The sequence below is a fragment of the Lissotriton vulgaris genome, chromosome 1_1 (assembly GCF_964263255.1).
Source record: "Lissotriton vulgaris chromosome 1_1, aLisVul1.2, whole genome shotgun sequence".
Classification (NCBI taxonomy): Eukaryota; Metazoa; Chordata; class Amphibia; order Caudata; family Salamandridae; genus Lissotriton; species Lissotriton vulgaris.
The window spans coordinates 1,891,167,916-1,891,190,937 of record NC_141685.1 but is presented as its reverse complement, the minus strand read 5'-3'; the positions used below and the strand labels follow the sequence as shown (position 1 = coordinate 1,891,190,937).

The 23,022-nt window shown below is 43.6% G+C and overlaps 1 protein-coding gene across 1 annotated transcript in view; it reads right to left on the bottom strand.

The window, feature by feature from the left end:
- Window positions 1–23,022, bottom strand: part of PDZRN4 (PDZ domain containing ring finger 4) — a 553,980-nt gene that overhangs the window by 83,516 nt on the left and 447,442 nt on the right. Inside the window, exon 5 of the mRNA XM_086919475.1 lies at window positions 10,072–10,134. Coding sequence (XP_086775601.1) covers window positions 10,072–10,134 — 63 coding nt within the window. The remainder of the gene's footprint in view (window positions 1–10,071; window positions 10,135–23,022) is intronic.

Genomic DNA, 23,022 nt, shown 5'->3' with positions numbered 1-23,022 from the left:
AAGTAGGTAATTTTTAAAAGATCATTTCTGTATGACGTTTGTGTAATTATTTACAACATTTTCAAATCTGTGCAAAGAAGGGGTCATACGCCTCAGCTTGGTTCATGTTTCAACTTTCCCTGGTCATTGGCTTCAGAAAATATAGGCACTACAGAGGGTAGGTACTTTTTGCAAATGGGATGAATTTAAAGTGATGTGTTAAGACTTAAGAGCCTTATGTTCATTATGCCATCAAATTAAGACTTAATTTCAAATGTCTCCCATTATTTCATTAAATTAAAGCAGCGTTTTACAGGGATTTTTCTTGCATAATAAGGTACGTCTTGCATGTTGTCCCTAGGCACAAAACTAAATCCAGGAAGTTCTCTTGCATTTCTCTCATAAGTTCACCAAAATGTAATGAAAAGAAATGTAAAATGATGTTTGTGGCCACAGCTGCCAAATTTCAGGTTGCTTACATGTGACATTTCTATGTTTTTAGTATGTGTATGTGTGACATTTCATTTCCAATGAGTGAGTCTGACATTTCACAGATGATTTATTTTATCTGTGTGCTAGCTGTTCCTAAGTACACAATGTTTTATAGATAAATATGCCTCTCTGTGCAACAGTAGGCAATTCTATATTTGCCCGCAGGCCAAGCGTAAATCAGAAAGAATTACTCATGTAGGCTGCACTTAATATCTAGAACGGTATTTCAAACTATCTATCTTAAGAGTTATTACCTGAACTAAATATCTCACATCCCTATTTGGTTCCCCACAAAGTGCACCCAGATGATTCTAGGCTTACCGTAACTTTGTGTTACTCTGGGTGCTTTTGTTCTGCTGGCTCAGGCGTACGGCAGGGGCAGAGGCTCTCTCTCCGAAGGGGGCATATGCAAGTCGAGTGAAATCATTCAAGGACACTGCTAACTGCAGGCATCAGTCATTACTCTGTGGCAGTAGTCCATGCTGGTACTCTGCCGATGGCTTCACGCTAGGCAGAAGCTGCAGAAACCTTTCTCTGGACTGGGTCTGGGGCTTTGGAGAGTGCGCAGACTGCATGCTGCCTGCAGTGCTGTTTTACGGTGGCTGCAGGAGTCTTTTCATGAGGGCTAAGGTCAGTGCTCCCCCCTATTTTGACCAGGCTGCAACCATTATCTGCCAGGGTGGCCTCTGGAGGACTAAATCATCTTCTGACGCCTCAACTATGCAGCACGAAAGAGCAGCTAAAAGGTGAAACTTAACCCTAGCAGCTACTGGCAAGCGGAATAACAAATTTAAGCTGCCGCCACCAGTGTCTGCGCACCGTTTGTGGTCATGATAGGCAGGCACGCCTTGCTAGAAATAAGAGCAAAGGTACTACCCCTCTGAATCACATGTGGGCCCTGCCAGGTGACTGTGTCTCAGGATTAGATCTCTTTTAGTTATTGCCGTGATGCACGCTGTCAGGCCACGTGGTACCTCTGAGGCGGCAGCAGGGCAGAGTGTCTCATCTAGATTGAATCACGCACTGCTCACGCCGGGCCGACGTCACGTACTGTGCTAGAATAAATAAGAGGCCAAAAAGGCCTGAAAAGAAACATAATGACAATGATAGAGTACAGAAGCGGGCATCGGGATGCGAGCTACTGGTAGGTTGTTGACGAGCTACCGGTAGCTCGCGATCGACCGGTTGGAGACCCCTGACTTAGATGCATCAATCATTCACCTAATAACTTACAATATGAATACAGTTAACGAGTAAACTTCACAGAAAATTAAAACTATTTCGGAAAATAAATATTTTTCTTCACAGGATTAGGACTTGCATGAATTCTTGATTGGATTAAAGACAGACTAAGCACCTGATTTGTGTGTCCTCCCTTACTTTTAGTAGCAAAACACAAAGTCCATCATCCAAAACGTGTTAGGCTACATTTGAAAATTATGTAATGTTATATAGGATTAATTATTAACTAACCTGCATTCAGAATGTTGTAAGGTACATCAGGGCCCACTCTGAGTCTCCATTTGGGTTTCATGTTTTTGCTTGACATCTTTTTCTAACAATGACTTTTTACATACTTTACACTAACACGATAATGTAATGAGAAGCTTTCCTAAATGTAGTTTATTTCTTAGTAAGTATTATTATCATGTTGTTCATACACTCTGCAAAAAGCACATAGAACATTATGCACTTGCATTTATGTTGTCCAGTTGGAGACAGCTGTAAGGCTCCAGACAAACCATCACTTCGGATCTGCACCTTTGACACAGTGAGATTGAAACAGTACTTTTATATATAAACAGCCTATACTCTACATTTGGCAGAAGAGCACTTCTGCTAGGATTGTCCTGGAATGCAGGGCACTGCAACTGAGATGCAGCACTGCTGACTGTAACCTTTATTCTGCAAAGGATGATAGCCCGCCCTAAATCAGATAGGCTTCCTGGCACATCATACCCAGATATCCAATTTCTGGCAGGGAGTACTCACACAATGCTCTCATATAGGTAGTATTTTAGATAGGAGTATAATCATATATTAATGTTATCATGGTTGACTGTTTCTCTTTTTCTCCATTTTTGTACTATTGGTTGCAATGCTTTGTTTCATCTGCCTAATAATTGCAGCTCACACTTTCTATACAAAAATACGATTGTTTAAAAAAAAATTGAAAAGCCATATTTGAATCTTTCTTGTGTTTTTCTTGGGCATGCGGAAGTACCAAAGAAAGGGTAAATCTGTTTCCACGACTTCCTTGCGGAATTAGAATAGTCATGTTCTAGATTGCTGATACCATCTGTCATGCTGATCAGGTTAGGCGTTCAGGTGGGGCACTCTGAGCGAGCTAGGAATTGGGCCAACATCGTGAGATGCTATGTGTGTACTAAGTCCCCATATTCAGAAGTGTATGTTGTCCAGGTACACAGCCCTACTTAATTTGCATGAATTTTGTAACAAGAAGGACTCTTCATTATACTGAAAGCTCACCCCATCATGACCATTCCTAGCATATACAATACCTAATTGACGCCAGTGGTAGCTAGTTCATCCTTAGTCCATAACCTGCTGTGATCAAAATTGTTTTAAAAATCCTTCTGAAAAATAAAAGATCTTCGATAACTTAGGGATTTTCAGGAATCTTATTCTATAGTGAGGTCTCAGCATTCCCAATGTATTTGTTTGCCAGCTGTAACTCTGTAGTGCTTCAGAGTTTACTAATCTCACTAGGTATGATGTTCTTAGTGTTATGGTGGGCTGAAAGCTGGTTTCAGGTACAGTACCTGTGTGTAAAGTATTTAGGCAGTACCAAAAATGTACTAATGTTAAAATTACAAGCAATAAAAATCCTAAACCACATTTGAAAAATAGAATAGAATTTAGTAAACAAAATGACATTAAAATGACAAAAATCCGATAAGAGAAACCTGATATATAAATTGTTAAAGCTTTAACTGGTATAGTGCCAAAAAGCACTTGGGACCAATGATAGTCTGTGGTCATGGAAGACACGGAGCTAGGTATGATTTCATGCCATCTGCCATGGAGTGTAGGTAATATACACAACCAGATTTGTCCCGGTCAAAAGTTTTACCTTGTGACAGTGTTTCAAGTCCTGACTTTTCTGGAGCAGCTTCATTAGGTCACTTCTAAGACTCCCAAGTCCCAAGACCAGCACACTCGAGCAAAGGCCTCCAGCAAGGTCCAGTCTCTCATGGTCAGCCAGGCTCTTCAGGGAAGAGGCTTCTTGCAGATTGTTGTGTCCTTGTTGCCACATAGGAGTTCAGCCAACTGATCATTAGAGTCCACTTCTTTGTTGTGGCTAGAAGGGGATATGGTCCATTCTTTCAGTACTCCTTCCAGGTCACAGACAGTAAATCCAGTCCTCTTCTGTTCTTCTACAGGTCCAGAAAGTGTTCTATCATGGTTCCTTGGGGTGACTCATTTATCCCAGGCACCAGCCAGTAGGTAGAGGTGACTCTTAACAACTCCCTAGCCACTGGGGCAAAAGTACCAGTGGCAAAACAACCCACAGTTTCAGTAGTTCCCGTTGCCGTACTGCAAACAGGCAAAAATGCCAAGTGTCATTGCATTTTCACAATGGCAAAGTCTTCTGCCGCACTAAACTTGAGCGCTGAGGTATGTGGGTGTATAGAGAAGTGCACTATAGTAATCAGTAGTGGCCTCCCACATCTAATACTAAAATCGAGTTTGAAGCAAGCACTGCAACCACAATAAACTCAGAGAAAGGGGTCATGCTAGCACAAAAGCAGGGTGCTTCCACATCCAGACAGGGGATATACAAAGATTTTTATGCCATCCTTTCAAGTGGACCAGAGTATTACATGTAGCTCAACAAACATGGCAGGCAGGATTTGACAATGTGTCAACTGAATGTCCGCAACCACCACCCTGCATTGTCTATTAAGCACAAATGAGTACTTTCTGTCCATTCAGGTCAGCCTATTGTGTGTTCCTGGGGGGAATTTACATCTCTACCTGGGCTGAGCACATTGTGGAAGGTGCTGGAGAGTTAATGGAAATTAGCCTCTAGGAACCTCAGGCAGGGAAAATGTAACTAATCTTAAATTTTGTATTAAAAATACAACACTTAGAACTGTTAATCTTAAGGTGGTCTTCCACCAAACTTTTTCCATTCAGCTTTTCTATTCTTTCTGCTCTCTGTTTTGCTGGCCTTAGGACTTTGTGCAATTTACCACTGATAACCAGTGCTAAAATGCTAAAATGCGTGTGCTCTATCTTTTAAACATGGTCGAATTGGCTTACACCCAATTGACACATTGAATTTCTTGTAAGTCCCTAGTAAAATGGTAATTTACACAGGGCCTGTAAATAAAATGCTACTAGTGGGTCTGCAGCACTTATTGTGCCATCAACTTAAGTAGCCTTTTTTAAACATGTTGCAGGCCTACCATTGCAGTCTGTGTGTGCAGTTGTAAACTGTCATTTGATCTGGCAAAATGAACCTTTGTGCTAGTCCCAAAGCTTCCTTTTTAATACATATAGGCCACCATTGGGGTAGACTTTGTACAGGGCAGATGGCAGAGTACAAGTACTGCAAGGCCTACCTCTCCTATAAGATAATATTGCGTTATCTTATTATAATTAACAAGTGATAACTTTCAACTGGGAGCAGGTGGAAACATCACGTTTGGTGTCTAAATAATTGTAATTTAGAGCCCTCTTTAATGGCAAATATGGATTTCAAGTCACAATTCTGAAAATGCCTCTTTTAGAAAATTGGCATTTTCACTTCCTAGCTATTTGGTGCCTGCAGCCTGTTCCTGGATCACATGACTAGGTGTAGCTGGATGTTGGTCTTTGTGTATTGCTCCCAGACAGTGAGACAAAGGGAAAATAGGTGTTAGCATGATGGGCCACTCTGAATTAACAAGCAAGAGGAACTGTCACCTACGACACATTCTCATCACAAAGGCTATGCCTGAGCACTCTCACAAAGTGGTTTGTGTCCCGATACAAGCTGGGTCCAGGACAGTGAGGAAAGGGATGTCTGACACCACAGGTAGAGGTGTGGAAATCTCTAGAACCTTATCCTCCTTCAATGTGGGCACCAAGTATAAATATTGGACCTCAGACCCTACTCTTCAGTGCACCTCTGGACCTGGGGAAAAATCAGAAGGACTGTTGCGCTGCTCTGCTGTAAGAAGAACTGCCATTCTGTTGCCCTGCTCCCCTCCTGTTTGAGTGAGAAAGACTGGACCTGCACCTTGGAGGACTGTCCCACCTATTTAGATGCCTCAGGGACAGAACAGGCTTCCTCTATCTTGAACCCAGTACCTGGACCCTGTTGGCTGTGAGTCCTGCCCACTAAGTGTTGCCACCCTTGTCCTGGACCCATGGAAGTGGACCTGGTGGTGCTTGGCCAGCCCAACTTTGGTTTCAGCAGGACTGATGCATCGGCTCCCAGAAACTCCGCATTGGAGTGGCTGCATGACGCATTGCCACCTCAAACTCTGCATCAAAACTTTGCATGGCCAACCGTGGCCTATGGGATCCATTGCTGCATGGTGCATCCTCAATGCAGGCCTTCACATGCAGCCCTCGGAACTGCCGTAAGGATGTTGCAACACCCACCGGAGTGCCTTGTAAGAACCGCCACTGCGTAAACTATCTCCAAGACAGGACCTTACATCACCTGTGCTGTGCAATGCATCCTATATTTGCATATCGCCATTGTCTAACCCAGGGTGGTGTGGAGTGCAAAAAAACGATGGATTTGGGCCCAGATCTTTTGACTGGGGTGAATGTGTGACATTGATCCACATTCGGTCCATCACCTGTTTTGTTTGCAATACGTGCAATGCATCCTCGACGCATGACTCAGTATCACTCTGCAACCAGGATTTGAGGTAATTTGTGCAGTGGGCCTAACTGGGTTACTTTAGCCGTCCCACACTCCATTGCAGTCAGCCTGAACTTGTGACTTTGTCCCGGTCTAGCGCGATCAGATAACTACTTATTGGTTTTTTGGTGTTTTTCACTTAAATCTTTAAAATTGCATATCACCAGTCCTACTGACTGGATTTTTGTTGTTTTGAGCCTAAATTATTTATTTATGTATTTGTACTCTATTTTTCTAAATTGATGTAGGATTTTTCTTGTGCTGTGTTTTCACTTTACTACTGTATGATGTGTTGTATAAATACTGTACTCTAAGTTGAACCTGACTGCTCATGCTACGCTACAAGAGGGTTAAGCACAGGTTAATTTGAGGCATACTGTGAATTCATCCTGACAAGGGTTGCGGTTGCTTGCTGCTTGAATAACGTTTCTTCCAAAAACTTCACTGATAAATTGAATTTTTAATAACTATTAAAATGCTGTTTTATTATTTTTGTAGCCAGTCCCATCCCAAGATCCAGTATTAGTATTTTGATATGTACTCTGACTTTCTACATAGAATGGCTAAGACTACCACAATGAAAGTAGCTTTTCTGGCCTAGTCACAGTAGGGACATGGTATTATCCATTTTTCACCTGCCCTACTTTTAAATAGCATGCAGTGAGCCTTGTGGGCTGCACGGCTAGAAAGGAATAATGTATTCCCATGCCTTTACATGTCAAAAAGGGTACTTTGACAGGTTACAGAGCAGGTTTTACATTGCAGCAGTCAGGCTACACAGCATAGGCTTCTAGCTATGTTTGAATTGCTACTGTAGAGGATGGCACATTAGATGTTTCGGTCTACAAATGGCATATAACGTCCAGGCTCTAGGCTTACTTTCCACACCATATACTAGGGACTTACAGGCAAGGTAAATGTACGAATGAGGAATAAGCCAATTTAACCATGTTTTAACATGGAGCACAGGCACATTACTCCTGGCTCACAGTGGTAAAGTCCAGAGTTCTAAAAACAAGCAACAATAGAGTCCAGAAAAGGTGAAAAATCTGATCTGACTGTGTAGAAAAGGCTGATTTCCTTTATGACTCTTTTCATCTGTGCATTAGGTATAACAAAGTGTTTAACTGGTAACTTCCCCGTTGCCAACAAAGACAAATAATGTGGTCTAAATATCAACACCAATATATCACAATGATTAATATACATAGGCAAATAGAGTGTTCACATACCAGGCTCCACATATATGTGCCTTGATGCCATAAAAATAATAAAGGCACCTGTATGTGCAGATAATAATCTACTTACCTATATATGCTTACCTTCACAATATTTTGGTTGATGATATTTTGGCCATAATATTCTTGTAGTAAGGAATTTCTGTCCTTGATATTAGGACATACAACCACGAACGAGATCTGATCTTATTCAGTGAACTTAAAAACGATAGTGTGGATGCCCTGTGCTTTTTGTAATGTGCCCAATTGATACATTCCGAGTCCTGCAAACAACAAACTTCCGTAGTCAGGCTAGGATTAGTTCCCTGCTCAAAGCTGCCATTTCTTGAATCACAAGAAATGGCATGATGTTTCTACCAGATTTCTTCACCACTTCACTAAAATGATTGTATATTGAGAGTTTAAAATAAGATTTGAATAAGAATTCTCACTTTTTATAATTCAGACTTCCAACCATGGCCATGAACACTGTTTATTGGTTAGCCAAGTAAATATATTTTTTTTTGCTAAGGTGGCAGTTTCGACTTAATGGAAAAATCCACTTGCAAACATGTCTTCTGTCTTTTGATGATATGCAATTCATGGCAAAATTTACATGCACATTTTTTTATTATTTTTGTATCTCATTTTCCATTTAGAAGGTGTGATAGGTTAGATCAGTTTTTCCCAAAATGTGGGTCAGGACCCACTGGTTGGCCGTGCGACGGTGTTTGGTGGGTTGCACACGTCCTGGTTTACATGTAAGTAAAAATTACAATGATTACTCGGTTTGTGCACAAGTACAAAGGTCCTGAACAATGTCTATAAGTCCAGTTATAAAACAAACCCTTGCAAGTATTCCCAAGTAAGACTTCCGGTGAAGCCTCCATTATTTGTTGCTGCTGTGTACTTCACAAAGGCAATACATCAAAGAATGTGCTCATTTTATGTGATCATTCACAGCCATCTCAGTTGTGTATGACTTTCACACATAAGTTGAGGAATGTGGATGTGGTCTATTGGTCAGAGCTGCCGACTTTGGATCTGGGGAACCAGGTTTAAGTCCCAGCACTGGCTCAACATTCTTTGATTCTAGGCAAATCACTTAAGCTACATTGATCATAATAAAAGTATTCAGACCTTGTGTAATGCAATGTGGGGCTCAAGTAAAATGCCCCAATGCCCTTGGGCTGGGTTCACGCTACATAAAACGGACATACTGTCCAACATACAGTACTGGCACTCGTTTTAACTAAAAAAATACTGTGAACCCCATACTCTGCTGCACAAGAAGTGCCTCAAATTTGCTAAAATCACTAGTGTCAACACCAAGAATTTTCCGAAGCCTTTTGATTTTAGTGAACAGATAATACAAGCAAGCAACCTGCTCTGAAAAGTGTTCCAGCTTCAGACTCTAGTGCAGTTCACCAACTGCCCTTTTATGGGCAGATCAATATATTGGCCACAGTCCAATATCAAAGTTCATAGTCAAGGTCATAATGTGTACAAAGGATTGCCATCATTGCATTAAAAAATAGCCCCCACCTCAGGTCCATTAAAGCTAGGAGAATTGCGAACGTTTGCCATTCTAAAAAGTGGGGCCTGTTCTAAAATCTTTTGGAAATACTGGGTTATATTACTGTCCCTAAAATGTGCAATATTACACTTCTGAATTTAGAGGAATGGGTGTGACCTAGAGGTGAAGTTGATGGACTTATTTTGAATCCATAATTTTTTTTATATTTGTTATTGCTCTTTCAATAGAGATCCTTACAATGCATCAAACCTCTGGCAGTACTTTTAAGTGTGGCTTTGCCTTAGGCGGGACAAGGCACTAACAATGCTATACAAGTGGGGGTAGGTGTCCTTGGTTTCTAACCAAGACTTTTACATTCTATATCCAAAATGCCATCCAGATTTCACTCTTTATGCTCAGGCCCACACCTGACCCTTTAACCCAGACCACGCAAAACGCACTATGTCGGGAACAGGATGTGCTGCAAAGACTTCTTTTGTCTTCTTGTTAGAAAAGTCAGGTGTCCTAGTGGGGAGGAAAGCTCAGTGTACTGAGCATTCCTTGAACACAACACAAATGTAGTGGTCTCAAGGACAGAGGATCAAATCCTGGTGAGACAGTCTTAGGCTCCCATTCTTTCAAGCTTCAAAAATTCAGTGGCACCAACATGTTAATGGTAGCATCTGTTACTTACAGTGTTTAAAAGTGGAAGAAGTGCTATATAAATAAGAACATTATTATTACAAAAAGTGCTGTAAATCCTTGAGGCCCTGCCACCACCCGGCTCCCTGTGATGACCCCCCATAGCATCTTCTCGTCCATATGGCAATTCGTCCCTTGGCATAAAATCATGAACAAATTAGCACGTTATAGTCTTGATCTTTTTTTCCAAGACAGGTTCAGTAGGTCTGAGTACAGATTTCCATTCACCAAACCATATGTTTCTGTGAGAAAACCCACAGAAAGAAGCTGTGCATGCTTACTTGTAGAATGCGATCTCCTTCTCGGATACGACCATCTCTGGCAGCAATGCTGTTCGGATCAACCTACAAAGAACAGTGAGTAAAACAGAATTTAGTTTTTGACTGACACTTTTTATAGGGCTTTAATAAATTGATGCTTTGCACAGGATTAGGGTGGTAATTTGATGCATATTCTGAAGACTGTTATCACAAACGCATTAAGAAACACTATGTTCTTTTCAAGAGCAATTTACATTTCAAATTGTGATATGTTTCTTTGATTTTGCATTCACTTCATCACTCCACCTGGAGTAAATTTCGTTTTTGATTTGGGTTAGCAGAAGTGATGAGTGCCTTTTGACAATGATGACATTATAGTCAGTGACATCAAATAAACGCTGACCCATATTATGTTTTATTATATTTTCTTTAAAAAAATCGTTATTACAATGTAATGAAACCGAGTTTGATAAACGTTTGTTACTCCATGCAACAAGGAGTGAATATGCATTCTTAGGCACCGGAAGTAAGGGTGCTTGGGGGCTGCAACACCCCCAAAGTAGCCATGTTGGATTTCAGAAGGTGAATGAGCAATGAGCATGCCTTTCCATTTTGTTTTTAAATCATAACATTTGTTGTGCTTCATAGACAGAGGTCAAATGTCAGGCAATAGCTTCTGGCAAATCACTGCTTATTCTTTTGAAGGTGGAGATTAGGGTTTATTTTCTCTGACTAAACACCGACAGGGTTTTGGAAAGTGAACTATCTGCTAATTTTTTGCAGGGGTTGAGGGGGTTGAAAGCAAATGCTGTAAGATGTCATTTTTTTGACACACAATAAAATGTAAAAACCTGTAAAAAAAACTGTACAAATGTATCAGAATATATCGGCAGTTAGCAATGTACAAATGAAGCACACTTTTTTTGTAACTTTGAAGTGTGATGGAAACAAAGATTTTAATAGGATCAAAACAAATCAAGACACTTTACTTATTTCCTGAAACCCAATTACCTCACATTATCGTTTGTGCAATTTTTATCAGCAGAACTGTATTACTGACCAAGATTAGTGGTCATTTCAATGGAAAACGCGCAGTCTGGAAATGACACTGCAATACTACACCATGTTTTAGTAACATATTTGTAAGTGTTCTCCAAAAGGCATCACCAGACGCATACTACACCCTTACCACTCTCCTCCTCCTACACTTTTTTTGTAAGAGGTTTGGATTTTTTCCAACCCCTACGACTTCAGTGATCTAACATTGATGGCAGCACTCTCACTCTGAACATTGTACCAGCGCCACTGCATGCACTTTTCCAAATTCACGTCATTATAGAGCAACAGCCACAACAACCCAACAACGTAAGCTAGTAAAATGATTGGCATAAATCATTGAAAAACATCTGTAGACAAATTGTGTAAACTGAAGAGCTCCATAGCCCAGAAGGGTTGAAAGTAGTTTCACAGGTTAAACATTTTCCCTCAAGCTTAACCTTTATATTCTTGGTAAAAATACTGTCCAGCCCTTTTCTATGGCCAGCCCCTTTGAGAAAGTCAACTTTTGTTAGGTTTTCTGCCTAGTACCAGGAGCCTCAATAGAGGTATGAAACGCTATTAAATTGTAATTACTATTACAATCAGTAATTAGTGAGCACAATCTCGCATTCTTTACAGTATGTATTTACTGCCATTGGCTAATATTAGACGTAATCGAGTTAAGGGGTTCCCATCTTCACACTTTGCAATACCATTACTGGCACTAATAACCAAAACCGACCTAGCCAGAAGGAATCGGTTTGCTTGCAAAAGGGCAAGCCATACTTTACAATTCTCAAAATTAAGCATGTAATTGACACTGGTTGGGTACTCTATAGTTTTAAAAGGCTTAACAATGAACATGACTGCCCGTGGCTCCTTATTCTAATGACTTATGTTTATAGATTTCACTTAGTCAGCCTTAAATTGGCTTAAGCTAAATAAATGTTTAGAGCTCTATTTACAGTTCATCAAAGCCACACTGCCTCAGCTTTGAATAATGGCCTTCCTCTCACAAGGGCACTACTATCTATCACCTTGCACGTGATGGTTATCTCACTCAATTTGTATTGCTTTGTCGCCAGATGCTATTCTTCAAGACAAATATCTGGAGTGCCACAACAGGTTCACAGGCGATATCTTGCAATGTCTAATAAAAATGTATCTCACAAAAAACAAGATACAGATGTGATTCATTAACGTTAATAAACTACGGATTTATAGGAAATTAAAAATTCCCAGCATTTAATTTTAAGGCACCAACGAAAAAACGTAACACGATATTTCAACATCGATTTTTGAAAACGGCGCTTTTGATTATTTAAGTAGCTAAGGGGAAGGTAACATGCTTTTATCTTATGTGTGAATCTGATTTTAGCTTTTTATAATATACGTTTCAAGGCTATAATCATTTGTCTACTTTGTAACATTAAATCAATTCTGGGTGCAGGGTTTCGGATTTGATAATAAAACATGAAAAAATCGATGCTTATTTTGACACATTTTCCTACTTGAACTTGCACTTTTGCTCTATTTCCTTATTTTGTTTTGATCGCATCGACATCTCCTATGAGTCCTTGGGGTAAAACATGTATACATTTTTAAAACCATTACATCCGTCTCATTATATTCACCAGTGTTGACCTGGGCCTGGGTCAACATTATCTACTGTGACTGGATGGATTGGTCTTTTCTTTCACTTATTGTTGTCAAAGGCCGAGCATGGCTTGCATCGTTTCATTTGTTTATTAATGTGCCTCTGTGGTAATGGGTTTAACTATTCAAACAAGAAATAAACCATCTAATTTCATTATCCACCGGAACTGAAGGTTTGACAGAACTGGTATGTGGTGGCAGGTGCTAAGTTTGAATATTTTTTTCCCTCTAGGCATAATGATCCCTATTCTGCGATACCTTTTCTGGGGTCACATGGTAAGCAACAAGGTTTAAAAAGTACACTGTTTTGGCCCATTTAAACACAGTGTCTACGAATATTAATGTTCGGTTTCTATCTGTCCGAAGTTGTAGGTGCTGTAATTTCCTTAGCGGTTTTCCCATTTCACTATTTTGGAATGGATCCAGTTTTGGCATCTTGGTTAATCGGCAATGGGCTTTATTAATAATAAATTATGTCTTGCAGTTGTTTGAGTTAGAGCTATTGGCCGTCGCAAATGACAATGTCTTTTACCCATGTGTTAAGGAGTGTATGTATATGGTGTGTAGTGGAATTATGTTGGTTGGATTTGAATGTTTAGTTGTGGAATTGTGTTGTGTGGAATTGTGTGGTGTGGAGTGTATTTGTGTAGTGGAATTATGTGGCATGGTGTGCAGTGGATATATGTGGTATTGAGTATACTGGAATTATGTGGAGCTGGATTGTGTGTTATGGAGGGTAATTATGTGGAATTTCATTTGTGTTGTGGAGTGGTATGAAGTGGATTTAAATTATGCATTGTGCTGCTCAATTTCGTGGCATGATGTGGAATTATGTGTTGTGGATTGGATGTATGTGGTGTGTTGTGTAATTGTGTTGTTGAGTTGAATTATGTGGTTTGTGTTGAATTATGTGGTGTGGTTTGGATATATATGGAGCTGTGAACCACCACAGGTTACCGAAAACCTACCTAGTGTATATCTATACATGCGTCTGCTACTTTAAGTTGCTTTTAGCAGAGTGCACCATGGTGGGAGCACTCTGTCGGACTTAAGCATATAACTTACACATGCACAAAGATCCAAGGACTGAGTGCCTGTAGTGCTGGACCACTCATTTATTGTAATCTTTGTTATATTTTTGACAAAGTTCCTTACATGTGCATAGTTGCATAAATATATTAATTTAAAAAGTGATGGCAAGCTTATCATAGCTAGGCCTATACGTTTTATCAATGCTTTATGTGGGTGTCAACTGGCTCTGTAAAATCTAAATCTGACCAAGGATAACCACTATAAGAATATTTTTTATGTTCCTCTGCTTCAAGTGATAGTTTAAAAGCACAATGATTTATGAAAGCCTTTCACTTTCTGTCAATTAATTATGAAACATTTGGGTGAGGGATATTTACTTTGCAGATATCTTGCACAACTCTTTCAAGCAAGGGCACAGCTTGCATAATAAACAAGCCGCTGGGACATGATGCACTCAGCAATCCAGAAAGTAGTTGTGTTTAATGTCAAACTTTGCACTGGCATTGAGGGAGTGTTTTACTCAGTATTACAAGACGGCTTCCTTCAGTTGAATTAGTCAATGACACCAAAGCCTGTGCCACACTCCTACAATCAGTTGGCAACAATACACACCCTAGTGTTAAAAATGGGGTCTCTAGTTGGCATTTGTATGCACCTTTGTCCAAGCAGGGATCCTTGCTTCTAGTCACGGTAAGGGAGTTACACACTTTAGATTACCTCTACTCAGCCCCTTGGCAGTTTGGCACGAGCAGACAGGCTTATCCCAAAGGTAATGTGTAAAGTAATTGTGTAGGATACAAAAAATGGCGGATTTGCTATCATAACCTGCACATCAACATCAGTTCTCTCAGTCACATTCAATTTCCACTCGATTTAACAAACCAGATCAATATAGAGTGCAGCTTTGGCGTTTGATGCACATCCACCTAGAGCATCTTCCAGGACCTTTCACCCAAATGTGAATCCAGGTCGTAGGTCACCACAAAGCACAAAATATACACCAGTGCACATCCAAAATAGTCACTTTTATCCTTTGTGCAGTTTTTAGCACTTTCTTGTCAGTCCATGTCCTTTGTCAGAAGCAACATCCAATAGCCATATGTTGTCGGAAATTCAAGCTTTATTTATCAATTGACAATGATCCACAGCCGACGCACGTTTCGCCCCATTCGGGCTTTCTCAGTGCTCTATACTTGCTTATTGCACACAATTTCTTTTTTTGATTTTTAAGTGTCGCTGGTATATCCTTGTTTGGCTTTTCCCACAAAACGTATCACTATCGTGTAGTTTTCAATCTTGTCAAAAGAACGTAGTGTAGTATGTCAGTCTTTCACAATATAATGCTGTTATGGAGCCATGATAAGTTCCATTTGTCCTCAAAATCAACAGAGGTCCGTTTAAGGCTCCATCCCTGTAATTCGGCAGCCTGGAGAAAGCCCGAACGGAGCAAAACGCGTGTCGGCTGTGGCTCTTTGTCAATTGAAAAATAAAGCTTGAGTTACTTCAAGAATAGCACTTGTAGAAACAAATAGCTCCACCTGGGGCTATTACGACGTGTGACAGGCAAAAATCCAACGTACAGTGCTTGTCCATGAGGTGCGCAGAGTCGGGTACGTAGTCACACGGACCCCCAAACAACTGTACCTTGAAAAATGAAGTCTATGGATGATGCATGGTGTCACAGAGGTGGTCCTGATCTCATCAGAAGCGGTCGCTCCTCACGCTGCTCCCTGCTCTGCCTGCCGCATGACATCGTAGCGCTATACTGCAAGTTTGCTCTCTGAACCATTATTGCCTGATTGCTCTGTTTAATTATATCGTAGCGCTATACTGCAAGTTTGCTCTCTCAATTATTGTTGCCTGTTTGCTCACTCTGATTGTATCGTAGCGCTGTATTGCCAAGGTGCGCTTTCGCGATCGTTTCAGTTGTGCTGTGCTGCCTGTGTAACTCATTTTCGCGTGATTGTTCCGGTGCCTCTGCCATTTTCTTCGCATTCATTTAGTTTGTGCCCCAATCCTGTTTCGCTTTTGGCTTGCTGCCATTTTGTTGTTGTTGTTGTGCCTCCCTGCCCGGCTCTCCACCCCGCTCCCGCCTCCCAGCTGCTCCTCCCTCCCACTGATAGTTAGGCTCCGCTCTCCCCGTGGTAGCGCTGTGACCGTCCTGATCTCATCAGAAGCGGTCGCTCCTCACGCTGCTCCCTGCTCTGCCTGCCGCATGACATCATAGCGCTATACTGCAAGTTTGCTCTCTGAACCATTATTGCCTGATTGCTCTGTTTAATTATATCGTAGCGCTATACTGCAAGTTTGCTCTCTCAATTATTGTTGCCTGTTTGCTCACTCTGATTGTATCGTAGCGCTGTATTGCCAAGGTGCGCTTTCGCGATCGTTTCAGTTGTGCTGTGCTGCCTGTGTAACTCATTTTCGCCTGATTGTGCCGGTGCCTCTGCCATTTTCTTCGCATTCATTTAGTTTGTGCCCCAATCCTGTTTCGCTTTTGGCTTGCTGCCATTTTGTTGTTGTTGTTGTGCCTCCCTGCCCGGCTCTCCACCCCACTCCCGCCTCCCAGCTGCTCCTCCCTCGCCCCTCCCCCTCCACAATCCACATATGACAGATGGTTTCGCGCGCAACGTTCGCGCCCAATGCGTGCCGAATGTGCGCCAAAGGTAAGCCCGTCTACGCCCGTCCGCGCCTGGACCGCGCCCAGTGCCAGACCCCCTGTTCCCCGCAAAATCCATTCCGCCCACATAACTTACGACGCCGCAACCCTCTCTGCACTCAACCCCGGCCGTCTCCAAGACTGCTACCAAGCTGCCCCAGGACACACCCATGGACCCTTCACCTGCCACTCCTGCAAGCTCAACTGCATCATGACCCACACCAAATCCACAAACTCAAAACAGAGCTCCGACACTAACCACTTTAAGTGCATCCTGCTCAACACCCGCTCAGTCCACAGACACTCCATTGAACTCTGGAACCTACTCGACACTACATCGCCGGACGTCGCCTTCCTTACAGAAACATGGATGAACGCCTCATCAGCGCCCGACATCGCCATAGCCATCCCGGACGCCTACAAGATCATCCGAAAAGATCGCACCAACCAAACAGGAGGAGGCATCGCCATCGTCCATAAAAACACCATCCGCATCACAACCAGCTCTGATGATAACCTCGCTACCGCCGAACACCTTCACTTCCAGATTCACACCGACCCCAAAACCACACTCAGAGGCACCCTCATCTATAGACCACCAGGACCCCGCACACAATTCTGCGAAGACATCACTGACTTCATCAGCCCTCACGCCCTCCCCTCCGAGAACTACATCCTATTGGGAGACCTCAACTTCCACCTGGAAAAGAATAACAACTGCAACACCACCACCCTTCTGGACAACCTGGCCAATCTCGGACTCAAACAACTTGTAGACACCCCCACCCACTACGCCGGACACACGCTCGATCCTATCTTCACCTCTAGCAAACACATCTCCTTCGATCACACCACAGCTCTCCATTGGACGGACCACAGCTGCGTTCACTCCAACTACAAAAAAATCCACGACCCACAACCCCCCACAACCTATTCTTCGAAGAAATTGGAACAAAATCACCACCGACCAGCTCTTTACATCGCTTCACCAAAACCCCACTGCCAAATCTTCGGACCCTAACCAAGCAGCCACTGACCTCACACAATGGATCACCCACAGCGCCAACGAACGAGCACCCTTGAAAAACCATCTAATCAAGCAAGGTAGCAAAAAAGCCCCCTGGTTCAACGATGACCTCAAGAAATCCAAGAAGCTCCTTCGTACTCTCGAGAAAACCTGGAAAAAAAAAACAACCACTGAGAACCTAGCCACCTTCAAGAACGCCACCCGCAAACACCACCAACTGATCCGATCCACCAAGAAATCAGCATTTAAGGATCGTCTTGACAACAATGCCCAAAACAGCAAGGAACTATTCAACATCATCAAAGAATTTACTAACCCCACCGCCGGCACCAACGACATTACCCCCTCCCAAGACCTCTGCGACTCTCTATCCTCATTCTTCCACAACAAAATTGCCGAAATACACAACAGCTTTGAAAACCAGTCCGAAGACCAGTCCACTCCACCCACCTCTGAACCAAAACCTCACTCTAACAACCTTTGCGCCTGGAACCCAATCACCACCGAAGACACCATCCGCCTGATGAACTCCATCCACTCAGGATCGCCAACCGACCCATGCCCCCACCACATTTTCAACAAAGCAGACTCCATCATCGCACCCCATCTCCGCGATGTCATCAACTGTTCCTTCAACTCGCTACCTTCCCGGAAAAATGGAAACATGCCGAACTCAGCGCCCTTCTGAAGAAACCCACAGCAGACCCCACCGAACTTAAGAACTACCGCCCCATCTCCCTCCTCCCATTCCCCGCCAAAGTCATTGAGAAAGCTGTCAACAACCAGCTCGCCGCCTTCCTCGAATCCAACAAATCCCTCGACCCTTCACAATCCGGCTTCCGAGCCAAACACAGCACCGAAACCGCCCTCATTGCAGCAACAGACGACATCCAAACACTACTGGACAACGGAGAAACAGTTGCCCTCATCTTACTTGACCTCTCCGCAGCCTTCGACACAGTCTGTCATAGCACCCTCATACAACGCCTCAGAGCGGCGGAATACAAGGAAAAGCATTGGAATGGATCATCTCGTTCCTTGCCGGAAGAACCCAGAGAGTCCGCCTCCCCCCTTTCAAATCAGAGGCCACCGAAGTCATCTGCGGCGTACCACAAGGATCATCACTAAGTCCCACTCTCTTCAATGTATACATGAGTCCTCTCGCATCCATCGCACGCCTTCACAACCTCAACATCATCTCCTACGCAGACGACACAGCTGATCCTCTCCCTCACCAAAGACCAAACACCGCCAAAACCAACTTACCCAAAGGAATGAAAGAAGTAGCCGAGTGGATGAAGAATAGCCGTTTAAAACTAAACTCGGACAAAACGGAAGTCCTCATCTTAGGGTTATCCCCCTCTGCCTGGGACAACTCATGGTGGCCACCAGCCCTGGGAACCGCTCCCATACCCACGGACCGCGCACGTAACCTGGGCTTCATCCTGGACTCCTCCCTCTCGATGACCAGACAAGTCAACGCCGTCTCATCATCATGCTTCAACATCCTACGCATGCTCAAAAAAATCTTCCGTTGAATCCCCACCGAAACAAGAAAGATGGTCACCCACGCACTGGTCACAAGCCGACTGGACTACGGAAACACCCTGTACACTGGAACCACAGCCAAACTACAGAAAAAACTCCAACGCATCCAAAACGCCTCAGCCAGACTCATATTGGACATCCCTCGGCAAGCTCACATCTCCGGCCACCTGAAAGATCTCCATTGTCTCCCTGTCAACAAGAGAATAACGTTCCGTCTCCTCACTCACGCACACAAAGCCCTCTACGACCTAGGTCCCGAATGCCTCAACACGCGACTATCCTTCTACACCCCCTCCCGCCAACTACATTCGTCCAATCAAGCCCTCGCCGCACTTCCGCGCATCCACAGATCCACCATGGGGGGAAGATCCTTCTCCTACTTAGCGGCCAAAACCTGGAACTCTCTCCCCACCCACCTCCGCCTTACACAGAACCACCTCTCCTTCAGAAAGCTACTTAAAACTTGGTTATTCGATAAGTAAAGCACCTCCCTCCCTTAAGCGCCTTGAGACCCTCTGGGTGAGTAGTGCGCTATACAAATTTTTGAACTTGAACGTGAACTTAAGTGTCAGTGCGGAGGTCAAAGGCTGGATCCCTGGTTGCTGCAGGGGAGGTGAAACATCGTATCTGTGAGGAGGCAAGGCGTTGAATCCAGGGCAGGGAAAGTTAGGCAAGGTACCAGTTCTGGTGAGGCGATGCGAAGTTGAAGAGTTTGTGAATTCACCCTTGTCGGTTATCGGATCCGTGATAATGGGATGCTGGCACAGGTGGCGTCAGTGCGATTGCTGGTGGCAGAACGTCCAATAACTGTAAGTGTCAGTAGGTGTCGGCAGGTGTTAAAGGGTGTTGGAGCTACGGTTCAGGTGGAGGGGTGCATCGTGCACTTCACAAGCGGTCCCTCTGGCTTCGATGCAGGTCGCAGCATCACAGCGTCGGAGTTATTTATCTTGCTTTGCAGCACCCAGCACACAAAACTTAGGGCCCAGGAACTGGAATTGCCACTCATTTGATTGCAGGAGTTCACACAGGAGTCCAGGTGTTGGTCAGTGAGTTGCAGGTGAAGTCTTTGTGTCCCTGCGACTTCAGAACAGGAGGCTCACACACACAAGCCCTTGTAGATTCTTGTTCAAGCAGGGTTACTGCAAAGTTCCTGTCTTTTCCCTATCCTTGGCAGAAGCAGCAACTGCAGGCCAACCCAGCAAAGCAAAGAAGCAGTACTCCTCCTTACAGCTCTCCAACTCTTGTCCTTGGTAGCAGTTCCTCTTGAGTCCAGAAGTGATCTAATCCTCCTAGTCCAATACTTATACCCCATTTCCTCTTCAGGTGCAAGTAAAACTCATCCTACAACACTAAATGCAATCTTGGTCTATTACGCCCAGCTATGAGTCACTGTTGGACTTGGCCCTTTTGGCAGGTTCACCCCTAAACTTTTTGCCTTTTCTGTGACCTGATATTAGTAGTTTTTGGCCTCTGCGCACTTTAGCACTGTGGCATGGAGTAAAGTGCATGCGCACTCTGAGGGCATGTGGCGAGATTGGCCTACTGTCTCATAGGAATGCATGGGGGATATGTGTGTCCCTGGTAATTCCTAGTATGAGAGGAGTGCAGGGGCAAGTTTAGTATGTGTTAACTTGTGAGAATAAATGCTGCGCAATGGTGTGCGCAGATTTATGGTGACTGGTGGAGAAATGCCACTTTTAGAAGTTAGCATTTCTGTGTGTGTCCTGTGTGTCTGCCTCCCTGGTGTGAATTGCATGTCTGGCTTGTGATTGACAGGTGCTGGATGATGTGGGTGGCTCCAGGAGCCAGGATGAGTCTGCCCAGTGGTGAATAGGAAGATCTGCATGTAGATGGGAGGGAGGAGTTGCACCTGGGACCTGAATAGGACTGTGCCTTCCCTCCATAATGCTGGCTCCGCCCCCTGTAGTGCGTCTGATCCCTGAGCCCCCACCTAACAAAGGAGAGAGGAGCTGAGCAAAACAAAGTGCTCCATAGCTCCCCTGTACCAGTTCTAACTGGTATCCCTAAACCCTGTGCTGTAACACAAAGGGGAAAAGTGGTATAAATATAGGGGCTGTGACCCCATAAAAATGTGCTCTGCTGTGCTGGTCCTGATGCTGGGGGCTGCTGGGATCCCGGAGGAACCGCCACAAGGGACTGCCTTCCTGCTGGAGGGCCCTGCGTGCTGGCCTGCCTGAGCCCAGCCTTGTGCCCCCTTCTGAACTTTGTCTTTTATTTGGAAGGGCGCTTTGCTCTTCATTTGCTGGGAAAAGAGCTCCATTTCTTGCCTTGGACTTTTCTCATCCCAGGAGCACGTGGGCTCCGCAGCGCTGGCACACTCAGTGCACTTTACTAGGGACTTACCAGTAAATCAAATCATCGACAAACAATCAGAATCACAATTTACCAGGGCCGGACTGGCTATGGACGTTTTGGTGTGCTGCCAAGCTGGTGGCTGATTTCACTGTGGTGGGGGCTAATTTTGTTGATGGGGACCTGCGTGTGCTTCTAAATAAACAAAGCAAAACAAATGGTTTTAAGCACATGCAGGTCCCCATCAACGAAATCAACCCCCAGCTTGGCAGCACACCACAATGCCCAGGAGCCAGTCTGGCCCTGTAATTTACACAGAGAGCATATGCACTTTAGCACCGATCAGCAGTGGCGAAGTGCCCAAGTCCTAAAGCCAATAAAATGGATCATCAGGAAAAATATGAGGAAGAAGCAAAAACAACTTGGGAATAACCCTGCAAAAGGCCATTTCCAACAACTAGAAATACATGCATTTACCCACTCCCAAAATGTCCTCTGTAGAAATTAATACACTAAAGCTAGCAGTCTAAGCAGCTGAAAACCTAAGTGCTGAAACAAACAAAATGAAAACATAAGCGCTGAACTATCTCTAACAAAATGAAAACATAAGCGATGAACTATTTCATTATTTATAGACTCTGTTGAAGACACTTGAGTAACGCCCTGAGCCGCTGATTAATCTCCCAGTTTCTACAAAAAATATGAATGTTATGAATGTGTCATTGTGTAATGTAACTGGTGCTCATGGAATGTGGTGCAATACCTTTGGGTTGAGTTTGTGCTATATAAAAAATGAAACATATAGCCTGCATAGCGAGCTGCAATGCTCCTAATGTGTTGCGGACCGGTCACCATTTTAAACAAGCAGCATTAGTCAGTGACAGTAAAGCCTGGGCCATGGCGATCAGCTGGCAACAATACACTCACTAGAAATAAATGCATTGATGCACTCACAAGAATTTCCTCTGTAGAAATTAATACACTAAAGCTAGCGGTCGCAACAAGTGCGCTGCTTTATTTCTTTCTAGACACATGCTGACGCGCAGCGGTAACGCGCAGCGGGATCGCCGGAATTCCACCAGAGTTGCGCCTGAGTTTAGCCCGTCTGCGCCCGTCCGCGTTGAGGACGGGCTGCAGGTCGGGCCGCCTACTGACATCTTGTATTCCAGCTCAGGTTGGCTATCTCACGATCTCTCTGTCAATCGTCTAACATATTCTGCTTTTACTCTAAGATCTTTGCGACCCCACATATCCGCCCCTTGTACGTCTTGTACTTTGCCTACCCATTACTTTACCTGTGCGGGCTGTGGCTTTTCCACCGGTAAGATGTTGCTTTCTAAGACACAAACTACCAAGGCGCATTACCGGGGTAAAAGGAAGCCTGCTAAGAAACTTTTGATCTCCCTTCCTCTCCAATTTTGGAGTATTAATTGTAGATCGCTCCCCCCAAAAATAAATTCAATTTATTTGATTTTTTAAATGATGAGTCGCCTGACGCATTGTTTCTGACTGAAACCTGGCTCCACAAAAGCTCTGGACCTGACATTGCCATAGCCGTTCCTAACAACTATGTGATGGTACGTCAGGACAGGGCTTCCGGGAAGGGTGGGGGGATTGCTATTATTTTTAAAACCATCTACCAATGTAAGTTGGAGCCGTTTCCCCTACCTGGATGTGAGGCTGCATTATTTAAATTAAT